At 34.3% G+C, this 25,175-nt stretch overlaps 2 protein-coding genes across 6 annotated transcripts in view; one reads left to right on the forward strand and one right to left on the reverse strand.

Annotated features, from left to right (window-relative positions):
- Nucleotides 1–25,175, forward strand: part of LOC131164383 (F-box/WD-40 repeat-containing protein At3g52030) — a 49,631-nt gene that overhangs the window by 19,446 nt on the left and 5,010 nt on the right. Inside the window, exon 6 of the mRNA XM_058121525.1 lies at nucleotides 8,676–8,765. Within this exon, the coding sequence (XP_057977508.1) occupies nucleotides 8,676–8,765 (90 nt within the window). The remainder of the gene's footprint in view (nucleotides 1–8,675; nucleotides 8,766–25,175) is intronic.
- Nucleotides 18,319–21,044, reverse strand: LOC131164385 (uncharacterized). Of its 5 annotated transcripts, none has more exons than XR_009139257.1 (4): nucleotides 20,537–20,836; nucleotides 19,750–19,875; nucleotides 19,608–19,670; nucleotides 18,319–18,540 (listed from the first exon to the last, which is right to left on the reverse strand). XR_009139257.1 is itself a non-coding variant. In XM_058121527.1 (4 exons), the coding sequence occupies exons 1-4, from the start codon at nucleotides 20,742–20,744 to the stop codon at nucleotides 18,511–18,513; spliced, it is 456 nt and encodes a 151-aa protein (XP_057977510.1). In that variant the 5' UTR covers nucleotides 20,745–20,801; the 3' UTR covers nucleotides 18,319–18,510. The 5 variants fall into 5 exon arrangements, 1 of the variants encoding a protein (XP_057977510.1); XM_058121527.1 differs by having other exon boundaries at nucleotides 20,508–20,801; XR_009139259.1 differs by lacking the exon at nucleotides 20,537–20,836 and having other exon boundaries at nucleotides 18,319–19,008; nucleotides 19,750–20,014.

A 25,175-nucleotide genomic window follows, 5' to 3' on the forward strand; every position in this document is an offset into this window, starting at 1 on the left:
TTCCATGTTTAGGGTTTAATTGCTTTCATATAGCTTGTGTATTAATTTTAGGATTGATACGTTTCCATATTACTATCACATGTTTCCATATTAATTGCACATTGATTTATTTTAGGCTTTGAATTGCTTCCATATTATTGTATATTATTTTTTTTTAGGTTGGATTGACATTGTATATTTAGGGTTTGTCTTGTTTCAATTCTATAATTATGTCTTACTTATTTTCGTGTTTGTCCATATTACACTTAAATTTTAGGGTTTGATTTGTCGCCATGTTTTTAGAAGTTTCCTTTATTGTTAATATTATGATTTTATTTTTGAAGGTTTGATTATTTATTGTTAAGGTTTTTTTTATATATTATATATGTATTATTATTCTAGTAGTATTATTATTAGTACTTACGTGTTATGATATGTATATTGTTATTATTATTATAGTAGTGTTATAATATAGTATTAGTATCCTATTATTTTCCTTACTTATTTTTTCTTATTATATTAGCTATTTGAAATTTCGGGAAAATATAGAAAAATCATAAAAAAGAGAAAATTAGGAGAAAATTCTAAAAATATTTTTGACTTGACTTTCACTATTTTCTTTAATTGTCTTTTCGTTATTTAAAATTCGAGAGATATGGAAAAATTACCAAAAAAAAAACCTTAGAAAAAATTAAAAAAGTTGGTAAAAATATTTTTGAGACATGAAATCCATTTTTGGTAACTTTTCATCTCGAATAAGATCTAAAACCTCTCGAAATAGTATTTTCACACTTAGAAAAACTCTATGAAATTTCAAAATGTCGGGAGTGTATTTTGTAACATATTTTCTCGATTTTCCGATCCCTATGATTGCAACAAAGGGGTATGAGTTTTTCAAGCTCCGTGAAACCCAGATTCTGAGGGAATATATATATTATGTACGTATTTATGTGATTCATTTATTTGCATTTTGTTCATTGTTTGCATTTTGTAAATTCACAAAGGGAGTAAAGTAAATAAAGACTATTAAGTTTGATTTGGGATAATTCTCGATTAATTAGGTACCGTTCATAAGAACAGGTGTGTAGGGGGTGCTCATACCTTCCCCTCGCATAACCGAACTCTCGATCCTTGCTTTGGTAACGCAGACCAATTCTATCCTTAATTGGGTAGTAATCAAATGTTCTAACCACACTAAAAGGTTAGTAGCGACTCTATCACACCATTTTTCACGAAAATCAAATCATACAATTTTTCAATCGCCGGGGCACCCTCGTGCCCGGGACGTTGCGACAGTAATGCTTACTGACCAACCAACAACCAAGCTTTAAGTCCCACTAGGTGCTGTTGGGTACGTCCGTACGTGAATAATCTTCTGCCATTCTACATCTACCCATCCCCTTCTTACGGCCACCGACACTAATGCAATGGAGATTGTGATGCTGCTGGAAATGAGAAACAGAATCAGCAGAAGATTGCCAATGCCGACCTGACAGCAAAGAATCTCCAGCCCTCTTTCTTTGAGAATATGTGGTTAAAAGTTTTAAGATTTTAAAGATCTTGTCAATGACTAGTGGAAGGACTTTAAAGTTGAAAGTTTTTCTTTCTTCATTGTGGTCACCAAGTTGGTGTCTGAGAACATTGTTTTGATGGGTAAATGATTATGGTAGTTTCCCTAGAGTTGAACTCCACTGGCACAAAGTGATAAAAAGTAAATTTGGTTCGCATGAGAATGGATGGGAATGTAGGATGCTAATACGGTAAAAAGTATTTGTCAGAGCCCCTGGAGGTTTATTTCATAGAACTATTAATTGTTCTTTCCTTTCATTATGTATAAACAGAGGGATGGCTCTCCTATTTGCCTTTGGGAGTATGTTTTTTGGGGGGGGGGGGGGGGGGTGATGTTTCTTTTTCTATTCTTTTCACTCATCTCTTTCGTCTTTCCATAGTTCATAATACCCATATTTATTCTTTTGCGATAATTGCTCATGACAATTTTTGAGATTTTCAAGTTATTGTTAATGGCAGTGGAAAGGGATAGGATCAGAACTGAAATAACTTGGAATGAGATATTAAGGATTTAACAAGCCTTAAATCGTCGGACGAAATTGTCCAAGATCATATAAATTGGTGGAAAAGGATTCATGTAGCTGACCTCCCTGCACTTAAGGCTTGGTTTGTTGTTGTTATTATTGTTGTTGTTGTCCTTCATTTTTGAAGTGATCAGGAGGTTGATGAGTTTCATCATTGCCTTCTTTGTTGGATGTTTGTCACCTTTCTAATAGGAGGGATGTTCAGGTGTGAGTTCTGGGTGCCTTGGGGAGGTCTTCTTGTAAGTATTTTTTTGATCATTTGGTTTGTTCTTCAAGGTGTTTCTCTCTTCATTGTAGTATTTGGATGGCAAAATTTCTAAGATAAAAGTTTTCATTTGGTTGGCATTTCTTAATGGGATTAACACTAACAGTTTGTTACAGAGGAGGTCCTGTAAGTCTTTATCCCTAAGTGTATGTGTGTGTGCGCGTTGTGCTGTGAGAGTTCTGAGACTTCTTTGTTTGCATTGTCTTGTTGCATGGGGAATGTGGACTAGATTGTTTGGTTTCTTTGGAGACAGTTGCGTTTGTCCAGAATTGGTGGAAGGGTTTCTGCTTAATTTTTTCAAAGGTTTTGGTAGGACTAAGGATTGTAGCAAACTGTGGAATGTGCAGCTTCACTATTTTTTTTTTTAATAAACAAAGAATTTTAATAGAAGGGACAAGAATGTACCACAGAAAAAAAGAGAAGAAAAAATAAAGAACAGGGAGGGTAAGAAATGCTCCCTTTACATCAATGGCAATTAGTTGCAAAAATACAAGATAAACCAAAAGCCAACTCAATGAAGCAGAGCAACCAATCCCGCTACAGATTTCCAGAGAAACATGACAAAAAATCCATTTGCCAACAACCACTGGGATGCTAGATAAACCACCCTACTCCAAAGCAGGTTATTAGCAGTAGCCACACCCTTGAAAATTCTAGTGTTCATTTACAACCTGACGCAACAAATAATAGTCATAACAGTGCATTGCCACAAGGGTTTCCTATCATTTCCTTTTCCAAAACCCCTAAGGTTATAGTAAAAAAGGCCTTCAAAGTGGAAGGATAAACCTAATTTTGCCAAATATACCAAATAATTTATTCCACAGGGCCAAAATGGAAAGGCTGTGAAGAAAGTGAGCAAGTCTCTGCACTCCTCAAACAAAGCACACAATCAGGCAGGACCTTATTAGGCCTTCTCTTCTGAAGCAAATCATTGGTGTTGATTCATTCAAGTATGGCAGCCCATATTAAAACTTTATTTTTTGGGTAGCTTTAGCTTTTCAGATCAAAAAATGCAAACCAAAAGGATCCACATTAGAGTCACAAACCAAGTGGGAGAGAGAAAGGATTTACTATAGAATTCCCCAGAAGGATCCAAGCTCCAAACCCTTTTATCACTCCCCAAATGAACATGAAAAGAGTCAATCAAATTGGTTAAAAGAGCCAAATCATTAATCTCTCTTTAAGATTTCTCCTCAAATGAAATTTCGAATAAAGACTATTCCCTTGAAAAGAAAAAAAAATAAATCAGAAATAGGGGTATCATGAAGATAAGATAGTTGAAAAAGAGGTGGAAAAGTAATAGTCATAGGCATCTCCCCCACCCAATGGTCCTCAAAATGAATTCGCTCCTCATTACCCACCATATATAGGAAATTTGGAAGGAAATAATCAAAAATCTGAGAGACAAACTTCTAAGGACACGATTCAGTAATGTTAGCCCCCCACTTTTGCATCCCACCCATTTGTTAGTAGACCAAATTTGCAGTGAACTACCTTATGCCAAAGAGAGTTAGGTTCTAAAGGATGCACCATGTTCATTTTCCCACCAAAAAAATTATTTTGGACACTGTATTATGAAGACCAAAGCCTCCCTCCCTTTTTAGACTACACAATCTCCCAACCTAGTGTGGCTTCATTATTTTGTCCAGACTTTGGCTGGAAAGGGGTGTGCTGGTTCTTAGCATCTTTTGAGCTTTCTGGAGTTACCCTCTGCTTTATATATTATTTTCTCCCTTAATGAAATTTATTTTTTCTTTTTCTACAAAAATATATAAACTAATTTTATGTAATTAAAGAAATATATTAACCCAATGTTTGGTGCACAAGAATGGATTGAAATGGAATAGAATTGGTCTTTACATTTTTACATATTTGCCATATAGTTTTTTATTCTATTCCACTCTCAATCCATTTTGTTCTTATAAAAAAGGAAAACAACAAACGAAAAAACTAAACCACCCAAAAAATCCCTTTTTAAACACCTTAACATCATAATTAATTCACTTCAAATTACTTAGCTCCTGCTGAGCTTTTGATGTAGGACCTATTTGCACAATAGAATGATGCAGGAAAATAAGAGAAAACAATTGGAAGATGAAGGAAAGAGAGTTAAAATGAAGATGAGAAGGTGCCTCAGCTTGACCAATCTTCTGTTGTGTTCAATGATGGCCCGGAGAGTGGTTTAGAGCTTCTCAAGGGTTTAGGCTAAGGAACCGACCACTGTCTCCATATTTCTTTAGGTTCTTACATGCACAGGACCTAGGGTTGATTTGAGGGACTATCTGTATGCAAGGAGGAGGTGTCTCATCTCCAATTTGCTGATCATAATTATCTTCAAAAGGATTTCATGGCTGAAGATCATCTTGTCAAAGAATAGAATAGAGGTCATCAATGTGGGATTGCAGGGTTTTGGAGGGGTTTAAGGCCATGGCAGGTTGTACTATTGTGGATTGGCCTTGAGGAAGTGGTATTTTTTCTTATGCTACCCCCTGGAACTTCATGCCTCAGTTTACTAGTCTTTTCTTTCCATTCACCCATTTCAAAGTGGACAATGGCAACAGGGTTTGTTTCTGGGAGGATCCTTGGGTGGGTAGGAAAGGGTTCACTGGGGTCACTGGTGAGTTGCTTGTTTAGATTTTCTTCCCCTCCACAATGCACCTATTTGCACCCTTTTTCTTCTAAGAGGAGCTTTCCTTCTTGGGATATCCGCTTTTTTAGTAATTTCGACGAAAGACAGGTTGTTAAGGTGACCACTTTACTCATTACCTTGAATAAGTTTGTTCCATCCAAGAGGAGAGACAATAGAGTAAGGAGGGCGATTCCTCAAGACTTTTTAATGACCTTTTTCCACCAAATCCTTTTTTCTACATCTTCTCCAATCTCCTACACCCAATATTTTCACTTGGAGCCACATCATTTGGAAGTCTAGAGTTCCATTCAAGATTCAGACCTTTAGCTCTCAGGATTAATGCACATGATTTGCTTTGGATCAGAAGGCCTTGCAAGACTCTTAATCCTAGTCTATGTACGATGTGCCACAAGTCCAATTAAATGAGTGCTCATCTAAATCTTTTACTATATTGCAGGGTTGCTACCCTTCTCTGAGTGCACTTTTTCTTGTTCTGGTGAAGCCTGGGCGTTGCCTCAAGTTGTGTGTGATTTTTTTCTCATTTGATACTCGGGTTTTAGAAAGAGTAGAAAGGAAGAATTGTTGTGGCGTAGTGCGTGTTTGCTAGTTTGCGGACCATATCGGTTGAAAATAATGCAAGAACCTTCAATGATTGCATAACCTCCCTGGTTTTTTTATGGGATAGAACAGTCTTTTTGACCTCTTTATGGGTCTATTCTTCCGGGTTCTTTAGGGGCTTGCTGCTGCCCGATCTTGTTAGGGATTGACAGGCTGTGCTTATGTGATTATTTTTGGCTGTATTTCATTTTTTTTTTCCTTGGGAGGACATTTGTTCTCTCCCTTTGTTGTTAATATAATTCTTTTCTCATGTCAGAAAAAATAAAATAAAATAAAATAAATGAAGACAAAACTAAAATTAGGTCTTAATACCCAATATTCCAATCTACATCTCGTAGGTACACATCAATCCTCTATATAGGCTTCTCCTAATACTTGATAAGGAAAAATAATTTGGGAAATAATAGCAAATTGCTGATAAATGAAACATAATTGCTATTTGCAGATCTTTAAATACTGAAAATTACATCATTAATCCAGTTATCCTAAATTATACCTACATGTATGGTGAATGCAAAGATCTCCAATTGCCCTAATCTTGCCCTTACCTTGATATTCCCCATCATTCTCCCCTGGCTGGGAAAAAAAATTGACCTTGAATTAGAAACATTTGAAGGATCGCAAGCCAATGAATCTCACAAAATTGGAAATGAATGTTATATCCACATCTTTCAAAAATAAGTACGAATGCAAGTGGAAAAGTCACCAAAGACAAATCTATTGGGAATGATAAATTCCACTTATGCAATCTCTCTCATGGCTTCAGCCTTGAACTTAACGAACTTACGCTCCATGGTTGGCTTAACGTTTGCAATTTCCACCACCTCAAGTTCTTCTGTGGATTCTTTGGGCTTGTATGTCAATTTTGTAACGTACTTCATGCCTTCAGATCTTGTTGCTAATACAGTGGGTTGCAGCTTTGGTTTGAAATGGGCTCACTAAGCATCTTCCCATACTTCACCTTTTCTTTTTCAATAAAAAATTCTTTTTGGTCAAACATGTTGTGAGCTTTTACAATATCAGGTTCTTTGCTTTGCTCAGTAAGTGTTGGATTGGTTCGCTCTGTCATAACTATGGCCGCTTTTATCCACGTCATCAATACGGGCCATTACTTTTGTCTGTTCATTGTTCATGTCTGCTATTTCCTTCTTGTAATATTGTAGAACCAGATTTCTTCATTCTATAAGAATGTGGATATCCATCTAGATCTTCAATTCAAGTCTCTGAACAGGCTCAAATTGGTCCTTGGTCACCATATTTGTTGGCAAGGATTGTGTATGTTTGGTAACAGTAGGAAAGCGAGAGTTGTGGTGGGTTGGCAAAGACAGCATCAATGATCGAATTTTGGCTGTGGGCTATGGATTTGGGAAGTTCTTATGTTCAATGGCACATGCAGGCTGAAGATGGCAGAGCCACAAATCTGCTATGGTGGAGATGCAATGCAGGAGGCAGGAGCTTGCAGTGGTGTGGCTATTGCTGGTGAAGCTTCACAGATACTGGTACTCTGGTTGTGGCTTGTGATTGAAAGGAAAGAACATTCTGGTGATAATTTGACACTCAGAAAGGAAAATATGTTGTTGGGCTTCCCCCTCAAGGGCGAAGATGGTGGTGACACAACAGCTGTTAGCAGCAGCAGTTTTTTTCTCCCTGCTAACTCTGCTCACAGAGGCCAACAGAAACAAAATTTTTTTTTTTGAAACCACTTTCTGGCTTCTTCTATCTTCCAATAATGCTGCAAATGAATGGGTTCTCTGTATGCGATAGACTGTTTGGTGATTGGTGATTGGTGATTCAGTGTGGTTGTTTGAGAAAGAGGAATCAGGGTTTCGATGTGTAACCTGGTGATGCTTAGGGTCAGCTTGGGTTTGGGAAGGGATATTGGTTTATGAATGATGGATGGGAAGGGATTCGTGTTGCTGGTGCTAGGATAGTGACCGTATGAGAAGAAATGTATTGATGACTGCAAAGAATGATGGCAGCAGGGCTGAGACGCTGGAAAGCTGAGGGTGGCTGGTGACTGTGAATAGTGGCTGTGGGCACACTGTGATGGGAGATTGAGATGAGGCTCTGATACCAAATTGATGTAGGACCAATTGGAACAAGAGAAGGATGCAAGAGAATAGGAGAAAACAATAGGAAATTAAAACAGAGAATGGAAATGAAGACAAAATTCAATTAGGGTTTAATGCTCAATATTTCAATTTGCATCTTACAGTTACACAATCAAGCCTTTATACTAACTTTGTTCCAATACTAAATAAGGAAAAGGTAATTTTGGAAATAATAGAAAATCCCTAAATAAAAAAGCATAATTTGGGAAATAATTGTGAATCCCTAATAAATGAAACATAATTGAACCCAATTATCCTAAATTATGGCTACACAAGGTAAACACAAAGATCTCCAAATGCCTTAATCTTGTTCATATGTGACCTTTTAACCTTCCCCACCACCTTTATGAAAATCAATAAATAAATGGCATGTTGCATCACTATGGACCAATAATGTATATCAAACCTTAACAATTATACTGAAATATTTCATAGAATCTTGGCCTTTTTTTTTCTTTTTTCGCAGCCGAATTCTAATGTAATAGTGTGTAAATCTTTGGAGATATGTATGTTTTTTGTTGGCATTGCTCTTGCATGCTTTGATGTGGACCAATAATGTATCAAACCTTAACCAATATATTGATATATTTTGTGTTATCTTGATTGAATCCTCTTTGCTGTCAACTTTTAACGTAACAGTATGATATCCTTTGGAGATATGCATGCTTTTATTGAAACTGCTGTTTTATTAAAGAGAGAACTATAGATAAAATTGCAAAATATTCAGATAGAGCCTTAGCATTTAGCAATTTATGATTGCTTTCCATTTAGTTTCCCACTGTATCACTTATGAGGCAACTACTTTTTGTTTGAATATACAAAATCTTTTTGAAAGTATATTGATTCAGTTTAAAGATTTCATCTGATTGATAATTTTGATTTTCCAGTTAAATCTGAACTGATACACTTAATAGTGTAAATACTTGGATATTTTCTTTTGTTATATCTGATAATCAAATGTATTGTTTTGCCACTTACAGCTATTTAGATCCTGAGGCTGTTGTTGGATGTGAGGATGGGACAGCTCGTGTGTTCGACATGTACAGCAGGAAATGTTCTCGAATCATAAGGTATGGACTGCAAGATTTTGTAGTTATTATTGTAGACAAAGGCCTAAAAGATAATGTAGTATATGTTAAAAGAATAGGGGATAGGATCATTAAAATCAAGATAGCTCTAATCCTGGAAATAGAACTAGTGCATATGCTCCCCAAATAGGCTTAGCAGAAAATCTTAAAAGACAGTTTTGGGAAGATACGGATAGTAATTTACAAGGGATACCAACACTTGAAAAGACATTCACAGGAGCTGATTTGAATGGGCACATTGGAGAGGATAACATAAGCTATGAGAGGATACATGAAAGCCATGGATATGGAGATAAAAATGAGGCCAGTGATACAATTTTATATTTTCCCGTGTCTTATAATTTGGTTATATTGAATACTTGCTTCATAAAAAGAGAAGAACACTTAATAACTTTCAAGAGTGAGCATAATAAAAGCCAAAGAGATTTCTTCTTAACTAGGAATGAATATTTTCTATCTTGTAAGGATTATAAAGTTATCCCGGCCTCCCAGGTGAAAGTTTGTCTATACAACATAGAATCCTGGTATTAGGTATGCATATTAAAAAATGGAAGAAAAGGAGTAACATAAATCAATACAAAAGGATTAGATGTTGGAGCTTGAAGGGAGATAAGGGTAGCTCGGTGAACAAAGCTCCTGCTTATGCAAGTTTTGGGGAAGGGGCGGAGCACAATGGGTCTATAGTACGCAGCCTTACCTTGCATTTGCAAGGGGCTGTTTCCACGCCTTGAACCTGTGATCTCCAAGTCACACGGCGACAACCTTACCGCGACCTTCATGTCACATGGTAAGCTCCCCTTACCGTTGAAGGGAGATAATATAGTAAAATTCAAAGATAAAATGATTAAAGAGTATGATTGGACTGTTGGGGATAAGGTAGATGCAAATACTTTTTGGAATAAAATCGCTAATTCTATCGTAAGGATAACAGAAGAGGTTTTATGTGAGTCCAAAGGAAGATACTTAGGTAGTAAAGAAAGTTAGTGGTGGGATCAAGAAGTATAAAAAGCCATTAAGGCATACAAATTTTGGTGTAAAATATGCCAAAATTGTAGAAATATAGAAAATCTTGAAAAATATAAAGAGGTGAGAAAAGATGCAAAAAAAACTTTGACTAAAGCTAAACATCGAGCTTATGATACTTTATATACTAGACTAGATACAAAAGAAGGAGAAAAAGACATTTATCGACTTGTTAGAGCTAGAGAAAGAAAATGCAAAAAGTTAGATGATGTAAAATGTATATAGGACGAGAATGAAAATGTCTTAACTAGAGAAGAAGACATAAAAGAGAGGTGGCAAAGATACTTTGATAAGTCGTTTAATAAAAACAAAATGAAAGATTGAACTTGGAAGTGACAAATGAGAAGACTAAAAATAGGTGATTTATTTGCAAAATTAGAGTTTTTGAAGTTAAGATGACATTGAAAAAGATGAAAAATAGGAAATTTATAGGACCAAATAAAATACCAATTGAAGTCTGGAAATGTTTAGGGGATAAGGAAATCTTTGGTTAACTAATCTATTCAACATTATTATAAAAACCAAAAAAAAATGCTAGAAGAATGGAGGAAAAATACGTGAGTACCTTTATACAAAAATAAAGCGATATTCAAAGTTGTAATAATTATCGTGGAATTAAGATTATGAACCAACAACAACAACAACAACAAAATCAAGCCTTAGTCCCACTAGGTGGGGTCAACTATATGAATCCTTTTCCGCTAATTTATGAAATCATGGATCATTTCTTTTGATAAATTCAATGATATTAAATCCTTACTCACTATCTCCTCTCAAGTTATTTTAGGTCTGCCCCTATCCCAACCCCTTCTATTGCACCCCACAATAACTAAGTCACTCTTTCTCACAGGTACACTATGTGGCCTACGTTACAAGTTTCCGTACCATCTGAGTCGTCCCTCCCTTATCTTATCTTCTATAGGAGTTACACCTAACTTATCACGATTATGTTAATTCCTTAATTTATCTTTCAATGTTATACCACTCATCCATCTTAGCATTCTCATCTCGGCAACTTTTATTTTTTGGATATTATGTTTCTTCGTCGCCCAATATTTCGATCCATATAGCATTGCTGGTCTTATAGCTGTCCTATAAAACTTCTCTTTCAATTTTAAGGGTATTCTATGATCACAGAGCACACTTGAAGCCCTTCTCCATTTTACCCAACCTGCTTTAACTCTATGCATTATATCATCTTCAATTTCTCCTTCAGCATGCATAATAGATCCAAGGTATCGAAATCTACAAGTGCTATTTATTTCTTCATCATCAAGTTTAACTTTGTCCCCAATATTCCTCCTATCATTACTAAAATTACATTTCATATATTCTGTCTCATTTCTACTTATCCTAAAGCCTCTAGATTCCAAAGCTTCTCTCTATAATTCTAACTCAGCCTCTACTCTGTCCCTAGTTTCATTAATTAATATAATATCATCTGCAAACAACATGCACCATGGAACCTCTTTTTGAATACTCTTAGTTAATTGGTCCATCACTAAAGCAAAAAGATAAGGACTCAAAGCAGATCCTTGATGCACACCTATGTTGATTGGAAATTTTCTAGTTTCTCCATCTATAGTCCTTACACTAGTCATTACTCCATCGTATATATCCTTAATGACATCGATATACCTACTACATACACCCTTTTTACCTAAAACCCATCATAGAACTTCCCTAGGTATTCTATCATATGTTTTCTCAAGGTCAATAAAAATCATACACAAGTCTCTCTTCTTTTCCTTAAACTTTTCCATTAATCTTCTTAAAAGATAAATAGTTTCCGTGGTAGATCTCCCAGGCATAAAACCAAATTGATTTTCTGAGACCTTTGTTTCTAACTTTAATCTTTGTTCAACTACCCTTTCCCATAGTTTCATCGTATGACTCATAAGTTTAATTCCACGATAGTTATTATAATTTTGAATATCTCCTTTATGTTTGTATATAGGTATTAAAGTGTTTTTCCTCCATTCATCTGACATTTTCTTAGTTTTTACAATTGTATTAAATAAATTAGCTAACCATATAATTAGTTTTCCCTAATCTTTTCCATTAATCTTCTTAAAAGATAAATAGTTGCTGTGGTAGATCTCCCAGGCATAAAACCAAATTGATTTTCTGAGACCTTTGTTTCTAACTTTAATCTTTGTTCAACTACCCTTTCCCATAGTTTCATCGTATGACTCATAAATTTAATTCCACGATAATTATTACAATTTTGAATATCTCCTTTATTTTTGTATATAGGTATTAAAGTGTTTTTCCTCCATTCATCTGACATTTTCTTAGTTTTTACAATTGTATTAAATAAATTAGTTAACCATATAATTCTATTATCGCCTAAGCATTTCCAAACTTCAATTGGCATGTTATCTGGTCCCATAGCTTTCCCATTTTTCATCTTTTTTAGTGCGAACTTAACTTCGTTAACTCTAATTTTGCGAATAAATCTCATATTTTTAGTCTTTTCCTTATTTGAAGATTCTAAGTTTAAGCCTTTTATTTGGTTTTCATTAAACAACTTACTAAAGTAACTTCGTTATCTTTCTTTAATGTCTTCGTCCTTAACCAAGACAATGTCATCCTCACTTTTTATACATTTTACATCTCCTAAGTCCTTACTCTTCCTTTCTCTAACTTTAACAAGTTTAAATATATCTCTTTCCCCTTCTTTTGTACCTAATCTATCATACAAACTATTAAATGATCTATATTTAGCTTCACTAACGGTCTTTTTTGCATCTTTTCTTGCCTTCTTATATTTTTCAAAGTTATCTCTGTTTCTACATTTTTGCCACGTTTTATACCAAATTCTTTGTCTTTATGATTTTTTGTACATCTAATTAAGATTATGAACCATACGATTAAGTTATGGGAAAGGGTAATTGAACATAAAATAAGACTAGAAGCAAGAATTTTAGAAAATTAATTTGGTTTTATGCTTGGGAGATCAACAAGAGAAGTTATTTATCTTTTAAGAAGCTTAATGGAAAAGTTTAAAGAAAAGAAAGGAGACTTGCATATGGTTTTTATTGACCTAGAGAAAGCTTGTGATAGATTAACTAGAGAAGTTCTTTGGTGGATCTTAAAAAATTAAGGGGGTTTGCAGTAGATATACTGAGGTCATTAAGGATATGTATGATAGAGTAGTAACTAGCCTTAGGACTATAAGAGGGGAATCTAGAGATTTTTCAATCACAATAGGTGTATATTAAGGTTCTACTTTGAGTCCTTATCTTTTTATTAGTGATTGATGAAGTTACTAAGAATATTCAAAATGAGATCCTTTAGTGTATGTTGTTTGCAGATGATATCATGTTGATTGGTAGGGCTGGAGTGGAATCTAAGCTAGAACTTTGGAGAGTCACATTAAAGTCTAAAGAATTTAGGATAAGTAGGAATAAGACAATATATAAAATGTAATTTCAATAATGTAAAGAGTAGTAGTGGAGAGAAGATTAAACTTGATAATCAAAAGATTAATAGCGCTAATAGATTTAGATATCTTGGATCTATTATGCAAGAGGAAGGGGAAATTGAAGAAGATGTAGTACATAGAATTAAAAACAAGTTTGGTAAAATGAAGGAGTGCATCAGGTGTGTTGTGTGTGTTGTGTGGTCGTAGAGTACTCTTAAAATTAAAAGAGAAGTTTTATAAGATAGCTATAAGGCCAGCTATGCTTTATGGTTTAGAATGTTGGGCAACTAAGAAACAACAGATACAAAAAGTAAAAGTAATTGAAATGCGAATGTTAAGATGGATGAGTGGTATAACATTAAAAGATAAAGTAAAAATGAGCATACACGCAATAATTCAGGCATAGCAACGATCGAAGACAAGTTAAGGGAGGGGCGGCTTATAGATGGTTTGAGCATTTGAAATGCAGGCCTAGTAGAGCACTTGTGAGAAGGAGTGAGTTATTGTTTTTAGCATGAAAAGAGGTAGGGGTGCGCCTAAAATAACTTGGAATGAGGTAGCGAGGAGCATTTAATAACCCTTAATCTAATGGAGGAAAATGCTCTTGATCGGGTGAATTGGCGCAAAAGGATTCATGGAGCCGACCCCACCTAGTGGGACTAAAGGCTTGTTGTTGTTGCCGTTGTATATTATTTCCCAATGTGGTTGGATTAATGCTGAATTGAGTTGATTAGTTTTGTTGTTTTAACCTGCCAATGTTGTACTGATATTATAGTGAGTAAAGACTATCACCAAAAATCCAATTGCAGAGGCACATAATATAGGTCTATATTTTTGTTTTGATGTACATGCAAGCATGCGCTGACAAAAATTAGTATTGTTAAAATCTTCAAGGGAAGGCAAGCATATGAAAGCATATTTTGCAATGATCATAATTATGGATACATCGTGAAAATAAGTTAAGAAATTTATGTTTTACTGTTTGCAGCTTGTTTAAATAGATTTAATGTTCATTAGATGTATGATTGGGCCTACATTTGTGAGTGAAACATTTTTTTGATTGAAAGAGGAGAATGATATTAATAAAGAAAGAACATATAAGGCTGTAGAATAAGAAATCGGCCTAAAAAAACAAAGGAACAATTTTTTTTTTTAAAAAGACACAAACACACACATACGCACAATGAGACTGAAGCATAAATTTTTTAGATCGGATTTCATTTAGGTTAGATGGGCAGGGGCTTTTACTTTTTATTTTTATAAATTTTAATTTTAATTAGAAGAACGGGAGCAATGAAGTTTGAGTTCGTGACCTTTTTTCTGATGGTACCATTTCAAAGAACCAATTAACCTAAAATTTTATTGGAGTTCTTTCTTTATTCCTGTTTTGGGGATGTGAAGGTCTGGAATTTGAATGCTTTTGGTGTTTTCTCTTGTAATTCTCTATCCTCATATAACCCCTTTTTTTCATGCTTTTTTTGTTGTTAATTGATTGTATAGAACTAAGATACCCTTAAAGTTAAGGCTTTTGTGTGGATTGCCATCCTTAATAAAGTTAACACCAACAATTAGAAGACCTTGTAAGGCTCTGTCTCTGGCCGGTGGCGCATGTTAGTGTGAACGAGACATTGTGTATGCTGGTGCTAAGGCTCACACTCATTATTTTCTTCCTTGTTTTGCGGCTTGGACTTTGTGGAACAAGCTTTTGGTTTATTTGGAGAATGTTGAGTATGCCATAGTTTTTTCAAGGCTTTTCTGATGTTGAATATGCAAGGAGGTGGGAGGATGTGAGGCCATACGATGGCATGTAGTATTTGCTGTCTTTTGGATGCTTTTTCTTGAGCGAATGACAGTTTTTCTTGAGATTGCACTTTGTCAATTTTTTTTCTTCATTGTGGCTTTTTCCAGCAGTTGCTTTGCCAGTGTTGTTTCACTGATATTTAGCAAGACTGAATGGCTTTGATAGCCTAACTAGGTTTTCTTTTTCTTGTATGTATTTTATTTTTCTTTTGTGTTTTTCTGTTCTGTTTAGGTGGATTTCTTATCCTTGTTGCAGATTCCTTCTTCTCTTAAATAATGTTTCTTTTCCTATTATTTTTTTTTCATAAATGTAAAGTATTATAGTCATTGCTTAGGGAAAAAGTGAAGGGTACACACACACACACACACAGAGGGGGGGGTGGGGAGAGAGAGAGAGATTAATATACATTGTTTAAAACCAGTTCAAAATGACAAAAGAGGGAGAACTATCTCATGCTCCAAATTAATAATTTTAATATAGTTAGATGGGTGTAGTTAGATCACATGATTAACTAAAAGGATCTACTTGATTTTTGGTAATGCCAAATGCTTCCCTACCATCAAAGTGTCATGAAGTTTGGTGACTTTTTTGTAGGGCATGTGAGACCACAAAAAAGAATTGATAAATAAGTAAAAAAAAATAAAAATAAAAATAAAATTCTACTGTTAGACTGAAGTTCGTCTCACGAGTCATGCCTAGCTAATTGAATTTAGGTCCCTTCTGATATTAAATAGGGTTCAAACAGTGTTTTAAGAATTTCAAAAATGTCAAAGAGAAGTAAAATTTTGACCACATTGGCCAAGTCCACCGATTATATAGGACCCAAATTCAGTCAGAAATTTAAGAAAAAGATTGAACTTTTAGTCATGATCTAAATCATTTTTGGTAATCTCATATATGGGTGCTAGTGTGCTACAGAGTAAAAAAAAGGCATCAATACACCACTTATGCAGCTACGATTATCTTGCTCTTTATATAGCTGTCAAAACATGGATAGGATAACTATCCTATAGTCCAATACTATTATGTCTAGTCTAGTCTTTCAAAACATTAGCTTGTGAAACAAATGCACCCTAGGGAGTAGTTGTAATTGTTTTTGTTCTTTCTCTTTTTTGTTACTATGTCACTCAGCTTGATCCTCCTTTGCCTTCCTTTACAATCCTTCTTCCATTCTTGACATTTCTTTCTCGTATGTTTTCCAAATAAATTTCCCTCTTCCTTTCATCATGGCACTGCCATCAAACATAAAGACCCATCTTTCCTCATCGCAATATTTAATTCCTTTTGTTTCTTTTAATCTCTCATTTCCATCCTCCCTCTTATCACTATAACCAGCATTAAGGCTCCTGTTTAGGAAGAAAGTTGTTTGAAAATTTCTTTTGCTCACTACCACTGCGTATAGACATGCCATTTTGGCTTACATTGTTCTTGGATTTATTTTCATATTAAACTTTTAATATGCAGAGCATATAAGCTTGTACAAGTGGATAATTTCTTAAGTTTGCACTCAATTTGCATGATTTTAGTCCCAAAATCACTAAATATTTTTTTCCCTTTTATAATTAATTTGACAGCACAAGGATATTTAGGACACAATTTTTTTTTTTTTTGTGGCTTTTTATGCAAAATTCTCTCTAGCCTCCTCAAAATGAGGTATCGATTTTAGGGATATTTTGGACCTTTGGATGGCCTCCTTAGCCTCCTAGATGAAACTGTAACCCTAGGGTACATGTTTGCCTGTAATAGAACCCTAGGGTGCCTCCGAGAGGGGAGACAAGGAAATAGAGTGCTTCTGTGAGGAATGCAAGGATCAAAGTGATGAAATTATCATGGAATCGCACTGTAAATGAGAAGGTATAGCTCGTACTAGAGTTTATGAATCTCTCGAGCTTAATCTTAAAAGCGGTATATAGATGGCTTTGGGATTTAATTCTTATCCTATGCTGGGTAGGAGTAGGCCTAGGACTTGTTTTGATGATTACTGTGATTTGTGATTTAAGCATGAGATTTTTTTTTTTTTTTTAATGCCAATGTTAAATGGATGAGATGATTGATAATGACTTCAGAATGTGTGTGTTGTGGTATGTGCTGGATGGTTTTTGGGGAAATTTGGTGTTGTTGGGTCCGTCAATGTATCTTTACCCCTTCATTCTTAGAGCTTGTCAATGGCTGCCCTATAGAATTTTTGAGATCATCTCGTGGTCTGAGACAAGGAGACCCCTTCTCTCCCCTTTTGTTTATCATGGTGATGAAAGTGTTGAGCCTTATGATAATCAATGCCAATGAAGGGGCCAGCTCAAGGTGCTTAGCATTGGAAGGAACAATGAAATTTTGCTAGTCTCCCTCTCCTTTTTGCAAATGACCCTATCCTCTTTTACAGGGATGAGCGGGCAAATCCTTAATGTTAGACATATCCTCCTCAATTTTGAAGCAAATCTCAGGCTTAAAACTGAACTTGCGCAAAAATCAAATTATTCCAATGGGGACTCATGATTGTGGGCCTTTACTTACGAGTCTTTTAGGCTGCAAGCTTGGAGCCTTTCCCATTACCTGTCTTTGTCTCCCCTTGGGAGACAATTTCAAAGATAAGGGAGTTTAGGACCCCATAGTTGGTAGATTTGAAAGAAATCTTACTGGTTGGAAAAGAACTTCATTGTCAAAAGGTGGTAGACTCATGCTCATTAGAAATACTTTATCCAACCTCCTGTTTATTTTATGTTCCTTTTCCTCATCCCCAGTGCCATAACCAAGAGATTGGAAGGTATTCAAAGAAGATTCCTATTGGGGAACATGAGTGAGGAATTTAAATATCTTGTTAGACGGGGGTAGTTAAACAACCCATGCAAAAGGGACGTTTAGGCTTTGGATCCCTTCTCATATTCAATAAGGTCTTTTTTGGAGAAGTGGCTTTGGAGATTCATGATAGAGAAGAATCATTCTGGAAGGAAATCATTGCTACCAAATATGGCCTCCATCTTAACGATTGGGCCTTTAAAGAGTTGAATGAAGCCCATGGTACAGGTGTTTGGAGATACATTAAGAGAGGATGGGAGAAATTCTTCTCTCTTTTTTTTGTGGGGAATGGGGAGGATGTGTTCTTTTGGCATGATATCTGGTGCAGCAAGTCCCAGTTCGGCACTAGATATGTAACGACCCGGCCCTTTACACGGACTCAGGTGTCACTCACATACATCAAATACCTATACCTGTTCAAGATATGGAAACAACCCGCCCTAAACAGGGACATACGGGTGTAAAACATACATAATCATGATGTAAATGTCTTGGAAAAACATAAACATCCATTGGGATTACTACTAGCCTTATACCAGAGTTCACTAATACATCCATAATTTACATACATTCGGACTTAGAGTAATCGTCATATTACAACCCTCCAAAAAGGACTTTCATCAAGTTTAGTACAAAAATTTAGATGCTTACGTAAGCTAACCAAAATAACCTCCCTAGTCCTTTTATCTACTAGGACCGACGCACGGATGGACCTGAAAACAAAGGTTGTAAGATAGGGTGAGACACCTCTCAGTAAGGAAGAAGGAGTTACAACAGTGTGTGACTGCATACATGCATATTTTCATTCAACATCTGGAATATAAATCAAATATTTTCAATACAGTAATGCATCAGGTATATCATTATTCATATTACAAAATTCCCACATCTGTCTTTTGACCATTTAATGATTTATCAGATGACCAACAGCAAAATATCCCTATAACCAGTTTTACCCCGTGGCTCGGGTTGTGCACTGGTACTCGTCCAATGCCCTGTTCGTGCAGACACTGTCGAGTACCTACATACGATCCGACTGCCTCCATTGGCCCAATATCAGCCAATGGTTTCACCCTGCTAGCCGACCATCTTGGTACCCACATCGTTTAGTACGTGTGGTTGCACGTGTACATCTAGCTACGATATCGTGCTGTATCATATAACAGTGGTTTCATTTCACCCTGCAAAGAAAGTATTTTTCAACCCTCCCGGGACTCTCAAGCTGTGGTTCTGTGTATCATAAATTCAATTTATACAAATATGATTTTATCTCCCATAAACTATATCAATAGTATAGAAATAATTCCAGCGGGTAAAAACCGGCGACTATCCACCAGGTTAACCCCTCTTTGTTTACTGATGCGGCTCGGTGTATCACCAGCCTCTGTTTATCACATTGTCAGTATAACAAATTGGAATTTCATTCCCATATTCTATATTAGTAGTATAGAAAATACATTCATTTCCATTTCAACATATATCACACAAGTTTAATACAAAAACCCGCTAAATGATAGAAATTCAATATACATAGTTTAACTAAATAAATAAAGGAATCGAGCCTCTCCTACTATAGTATAAATACAAATAAAGATGTTTGTAAAATTTGGAGATCATACGTCGAAATCCTCGTTTTTACCAAAAATCGTAAAATCGTCAAACCGGCATTTCTACTCGGTAGAATTTCACAAATAAGCAGTTAAATCATACATAATAACATAAACTAGCTTTTTAGCGGTTTAGTTTTCCAAAATAACTGTTGTAATCAAATTCCCCTTACCTTATATTCGAAATAAATTTCGTACGAAAACGGTCCAAAACGACAACTCGAGATCCTGAAAACCTAAAACCACAGAACATAACCTTACTATGTTTTCTACTGCTATCCAAATATCTAATCAAAATTAGGATCAGATTCCTACCTCGATTCTTGGGAAAACCCGAAACTCTCCGAAACGACGATCCGATCCACTAAAAGTGTAGAGTTTCCTCTTCTGATCCACGCAGTACCCTCCGTTTTTGGAAACGGATGATGAACGGCGAAGGATCTTAGAGAGAGAGAGAGAAAAAATGAGAGAGAGAGAGAGAGAGAGAGAGAGAGAATGAAAGAGAATAAGAGAATTTATAGAATAAATCCTTGAGAGAGGGAGAGAGAGAGAGAGAGAGAGAGAATGAGAGAGGATAAGAGAATTTATAGAATAAATCTTTACTTAGCCCTTAAGTAATCTAAATAAATATCTCCTCCAAGATATTTATATATAAATATCTCAAAATATCTTCTCCAAAATATCTTTTTTTTTTTTTTTTTTTGTCGGGTTACTACAAGATACCCTTTTACCCTTTTATCTTCAGGCTAGCTTGTGACAAAGAGGCCCTCCTTTGCCAGCACCTGGAGTTCACTAATCAGGGGATGCTCTGGAATATTCCCTTGATTAGGAATGCTTTTGATTGGGAAATTGATAGTATGAACGATTTCTACAGCAGTCTTTACAAACTCCAGTGCCAGGCCACCCAATGGAATTTGAACAAAGATAGATTCATGTTCAGATCATACTATGAACATATTATCTCCTTGGTGGAGTGCAGCAGCAATTTCCCTTGGAAACTCATTCAGAAAACTGCAGCCCCCACCAAAGGTCGCTTTTTTCACGGGGGAAACAACTCTTGGGAGGATACTTACCATTGTCAAACTCCAGAACGATGACTTACCTCTCGTTGATGGGTGCTTTTTATGCCTGGTGCAGGCAGAAATGGTAGAGCACATCCTTCTACACTGTTTCTGGACCACAAACCTCTGGAACTTGGCAATCTCCATGGTCAAGCAGAAGTGGATCACTGCTGCTACAGTGGAGGGCGAGTTATTGGCTTGGAAAGGAATCTGCTCTAACAAGGATGAAAGAAAGTCTCTTTCCCTCATCTCTCCCCCCCCCCCACCCTTGCTATTTTTGGTGTGGGAGGGAAAGGAACAAGAGAGCTTTTGAGGGAACAGTTTCACCCCTTCAGGTTGTCAAGGACTGTTGGATAACCATGATTTCTAATTGGCAGTGCGCTGGTTGGGAGGGACACTTTTGTAATCCTTGATTTCCTTGACACCTTACAATAAGGTTTGTGATGTTTTTTGTTTCCATAGTAATTGAGTGACATCCCCTTGATGTCTTTATCCTGCAAATAATAATATTTCTCTTTGCTGATTTAAAAAAAAAATAAAAAAAAGTTGCGCTGGTTGAATGATGTATTATCAAGGTAGGGTTTTTACATATTTAGTAAATTAGGATCTTAAGCTTGGTGTTTTATTGATATTATATGTAAATTAATAATTTTAGTTATATGTATATCACATATTAGCATATTGGTAAATATTACATATTTAGCATTTTTGTATTTTTTTTTAATATTATATATTTAGTGATTTAGGGTTTAATGGATATTATATATTTAGTAAATTAGCATTTTAATCACATGTTTAGCATCAATTATTTTTTAGTATATTAATATAGTTAGTATTAATTATTAGTATCTTAGTATATTTAGTATTAACTATTTTTAGTATATTAATATATTTAGTATCTTAATATATTGAGTAGTAATTATTCTTAGTATATTAATATATCTAGTGCTACCTATTTCTAGTGTCTAAATATATTTAACATTAACTATCTTTAATATATTAATAAACTTAGTATCTTAACATATGTAGTATCAACTATTTTTAGTATATTAATATATCTAGTATAATTATTCATTTTTAAATGTTAAGTATTACGTATATTTAGTATATTAATATTTCATTACTTACTATAGTGTTTTTCAGTATATATATAGACTCATAGAGTCATGTATTCTATTATTAATTTTTTTTTTTTTAGTATTTTAGCCTTACTTATTAGAGTATTAATATTTATTATTATTTTTATCGTGATTATTATTTTTGTTTATATCATATATTGTGTTATTTTTACTATTATATATTTGTATTAATTTAATATTTTTTATTTTTATTATTTATTTTCCTAACTTTATGATTTTTTATCCCTATGATTTTAATGCTAGGGTATTAGCCTTCGGGTTTCACGTACCTTAAGCTCTGAGCTATCGCGACGTCCTGGAGCGCGTGTGCCCCGGGCGGCAAAATTAAAATCAATTTTAATTTTCATGGAAAAATAGGGAATGTCGGAGTCGCCACTAACCTTTTAGTGTGGTTAGAACACATGATTACTACTCCGTTAGGGGCAGAATGGGCCTACGTTACCAGAGTTGGGGTCGGGAGTTCGGTTACGCGAGGGGAAGGTACGAGCACCCCCTACACGCCCGTTCTTACGAACGGTACCTAATTAATTTAAAATTATCTCTAAGTTAATTTAAAAAGTCTTTAAGTTACTCCTTTTATGAGTTTATAAATACACATGAAAAATAAATAAATAAATAAATGTAACATATACATACATATTCCCTCAGAGCTTAAGGTACGTGAAGCCCAAAAGCTCATACTCTAGCATTAAAATCATAGGGATAATAATTAAGAAAATACTTAAGAAAATACACTCCCAAATTTTGAAATTGTATATAACATTTTTATAGGAAAATACTAGTATGGGAGGTTTTAATATTTATTAATAAGATAATAAATTAAGAAATTAAATTACCATAATACATGTAATAATAATAGGGATACATATATGTTAAAATATTACAAATATCAAAGTAAGTAATGAAATACCATGATACTATATGTATTAAGATACTAAAGATACTAAAAAAATAAATAAATAAATAATAATTAATACTAAATATATCGAGATACTAAAAGTAATTAATACTAAATATATTAAGATACCAAAAATAATTAACACAAATATATTAAGATACTAAAAAATAATTAATACTAAATATATTAAGATGCTGAAAATAATTAATACTAAACATATTAAGATACCAAAAATAATTAATATTAAATGTATTAAGATATTAAAAATAATTAATACTAAATATTTTAAGATAAAAATATATATATATCACAATACATAACTATAATACCATAATAACTACATGTAATAAAGGAAACCCCAAAAATACCTAAAACAATATAAACTGATCAAAACCCTAAAATATATATACATGGAAACACGTATAGCCCTAAAATTAATATGTAAATATACAATATTACATATGGAAACAAACCAATCCTAAAATTAATATGCAAAACCACTAATGAAATTGGGAAACAATCCAATCCTACAATTAATGTGCAAGCTATACAATATGGAGACAAATCAATTCTAAAATTAGTACACAAGCCATATGGAAACAATTGAGCCCTAAACATGGAAACTAATAAAAATCTTAAAACATGCTTAAATAATAACATAACATAATTACAATCATAAATGATGATAATCAATAAGTATTACAATAATAATACATGACAATAAGGAGAAACAAACTTTATCAACAATGTACAATATTAAATACTACTCACACATATACTAGAAAAACTTAAGCTTTAAATATTAGAACCCACATATAAATATTTTAATAATAATACAAGATAAATATATAATAAAAATAGAAATTCTATAAGGAAGACGACATGAACATAATATTGATAAATGTATATAATAGCAATAATAATAACCATTTACAAAACCACATACCATAGACACCTACCCTTAAATATTAACTTCTAAACAAAATAAAAAAAAAATATGTATATCTATATATGCCTGCAAAAATAAGCAACCATTTCAGCCTCTCAAAATATGCCAAAATAAACAAAGATGTAAAAATAAATAAATAAAAAAAATGCATGTGTGTGCTGTGTGTGTGTGCAGTGTGTGTGCTGTGTGTGGGTATTGCTGTGTGTGTGTGCAGTGTGTATTTTGTGCGTGTGCAGTTTGTGTTTTGCAGTGTGTGCTGTGCGTGTGTTGCTGTGTGTGCTGTGTGTGTGTTTTTGTGTGTGCTGTGTGTGTGCGGTGTGTATTTTGTGTGTGTGCAGTGTGTGCGTGTTGCTGTGTGTGCGCGTGCGTGTGTGGGTGTGTCTATATATATATATATATATTTATAAGTATAAATATATATGTATAAGCAAAGGGACTTACAGAGGGGGGTGCCGCCGAAGTTGCCGTGGAGACGCCGGAGAAGTGCACGACGGTTGCTAACGGCGGCGTCAAAGGGACTGGCGTCGGAGGTTGGTGATTGCAGAGGCTGGAGCAGGGAAGCTGGAGCTGCTGCCGCTGCTGCTGGGCGTCAGGGGCGTGACTGAGCAGAGGGAGATGGTGGTCTCGGTTGTGAGTGGGCTCGGGGTTGCTTGGGATTTGAGAGCCGTGAGGTGGCTGGAGGTCGCGGCTGTTGCAGAGGAGGTGTCGTAGGTCTCTGCTACTGGTGGTTGTTGCCGGCGGGGATAGGAGGTGGAGCAGGGGAAGAGGAAGAAGAAGAAGACAATGAAGGAGAAGCAATTTTTTTTATTTTTTTTTTCTGCTTTGGCTCTGGCTGTGTTTGGCCTCCGCTGCCAGCGCTGGACTGCGCCCCCCCCAGTTCTTGTGTGTTTGCTAGCCTTTTATAGGCTTTAATCCACCCCCAAACCCTAATAATAATAATAATAATAGTAAATATGATGATAGTAAAATGGTAATAAAATAATAATAATGAAATTTAAAAATAAAAAAGATAATAATAATAAAAATGATAATAATAATAGTAATATAATAATAATAACAATAGCAAGATAATAAAGTGATAATAATAATATTTAAAAATAATAATAACAATAATAATAAAAATAATAATAATAGCAAGACAATAATAATAATAATAATAATAATAATAGTAAAAATAATAATGATAATAAAGAAATAATAATATTTAAAAATAATAATTTTATTAATAATAATAGTAATAATAATAAAAATAATAATAATAGTAATCAATAATAATAATAATAGTAAATATAATAATAATTCTACTAATAATAATAATAATAGTAAAAATAATAATGATAATAAAGTAATAATAATATTTAAAAATAATAATTTTATTAATAATAATAGTAATAATAGTAAAAAAAATAATAACAAAGTAATAATAATAATAATAATAATAATAATAATAATAAAATAAAGATAATAAAAATACTAATAATAATAATAATAATATTGGGCCTGGGTAAAAATGGGGTGTCTACAGATGTGTTCCCTTCCCTTTTCTATTGATTGTGGCCCCCTCTAAGTAAAAGCATTTGAGCTCGTAAGGGTATGATTCCCCATTCAAAAATAGAGTGCAGGGTAGGGGTGTTGGTTCCTATTTCTAGTTTGCCAATGATACTTTTCTGTTTTGGAAGACAGGTTAGTGAGAC

This window comes from Malania oleifera, chromosome 9 (genome assembly GCF_029873635.1).
Source record: "Malania oleifera isolate guangnan ecotype guangnan chromosome 9, ASM2987363v1, whole genome shotgun sequence".
Taxonomy (NCBI): Eukaryota; Viridiplantae; Streptophyta; class Magnoliopsida; order Santalales; family Ximeniaceae; genus Malania; species Malania oleifera.

What these genes read in the sequence shown, in the direction of transcription:
- LOC131164385 (XM_058121527.1), bottom strand. Translation starts at nt 20,744, where the DNA reads ATGAGGGAAAGAGACTTTCTTTCATCCTTGTTAGAGCAGATTCCTTTC. An exon ending in CGTTCTGGAGTTTGACAATG is followed by an intron (nt 19,876 to 20,507) that starts GTAAGTATCCTC and finishes TCTCTCTCTAAG; the next exon opens with ATCCTTCGCCGTTCATCATC. An exon ending in AAATTTATTTCGAATATAAG is followed by an intron (nt 18,541 to 19,607) that starts GTAAGGGGAATT and finishes CTTTGTTTTCAG; the next exon opens with GTCCATCCGTGCGTCGGTCC.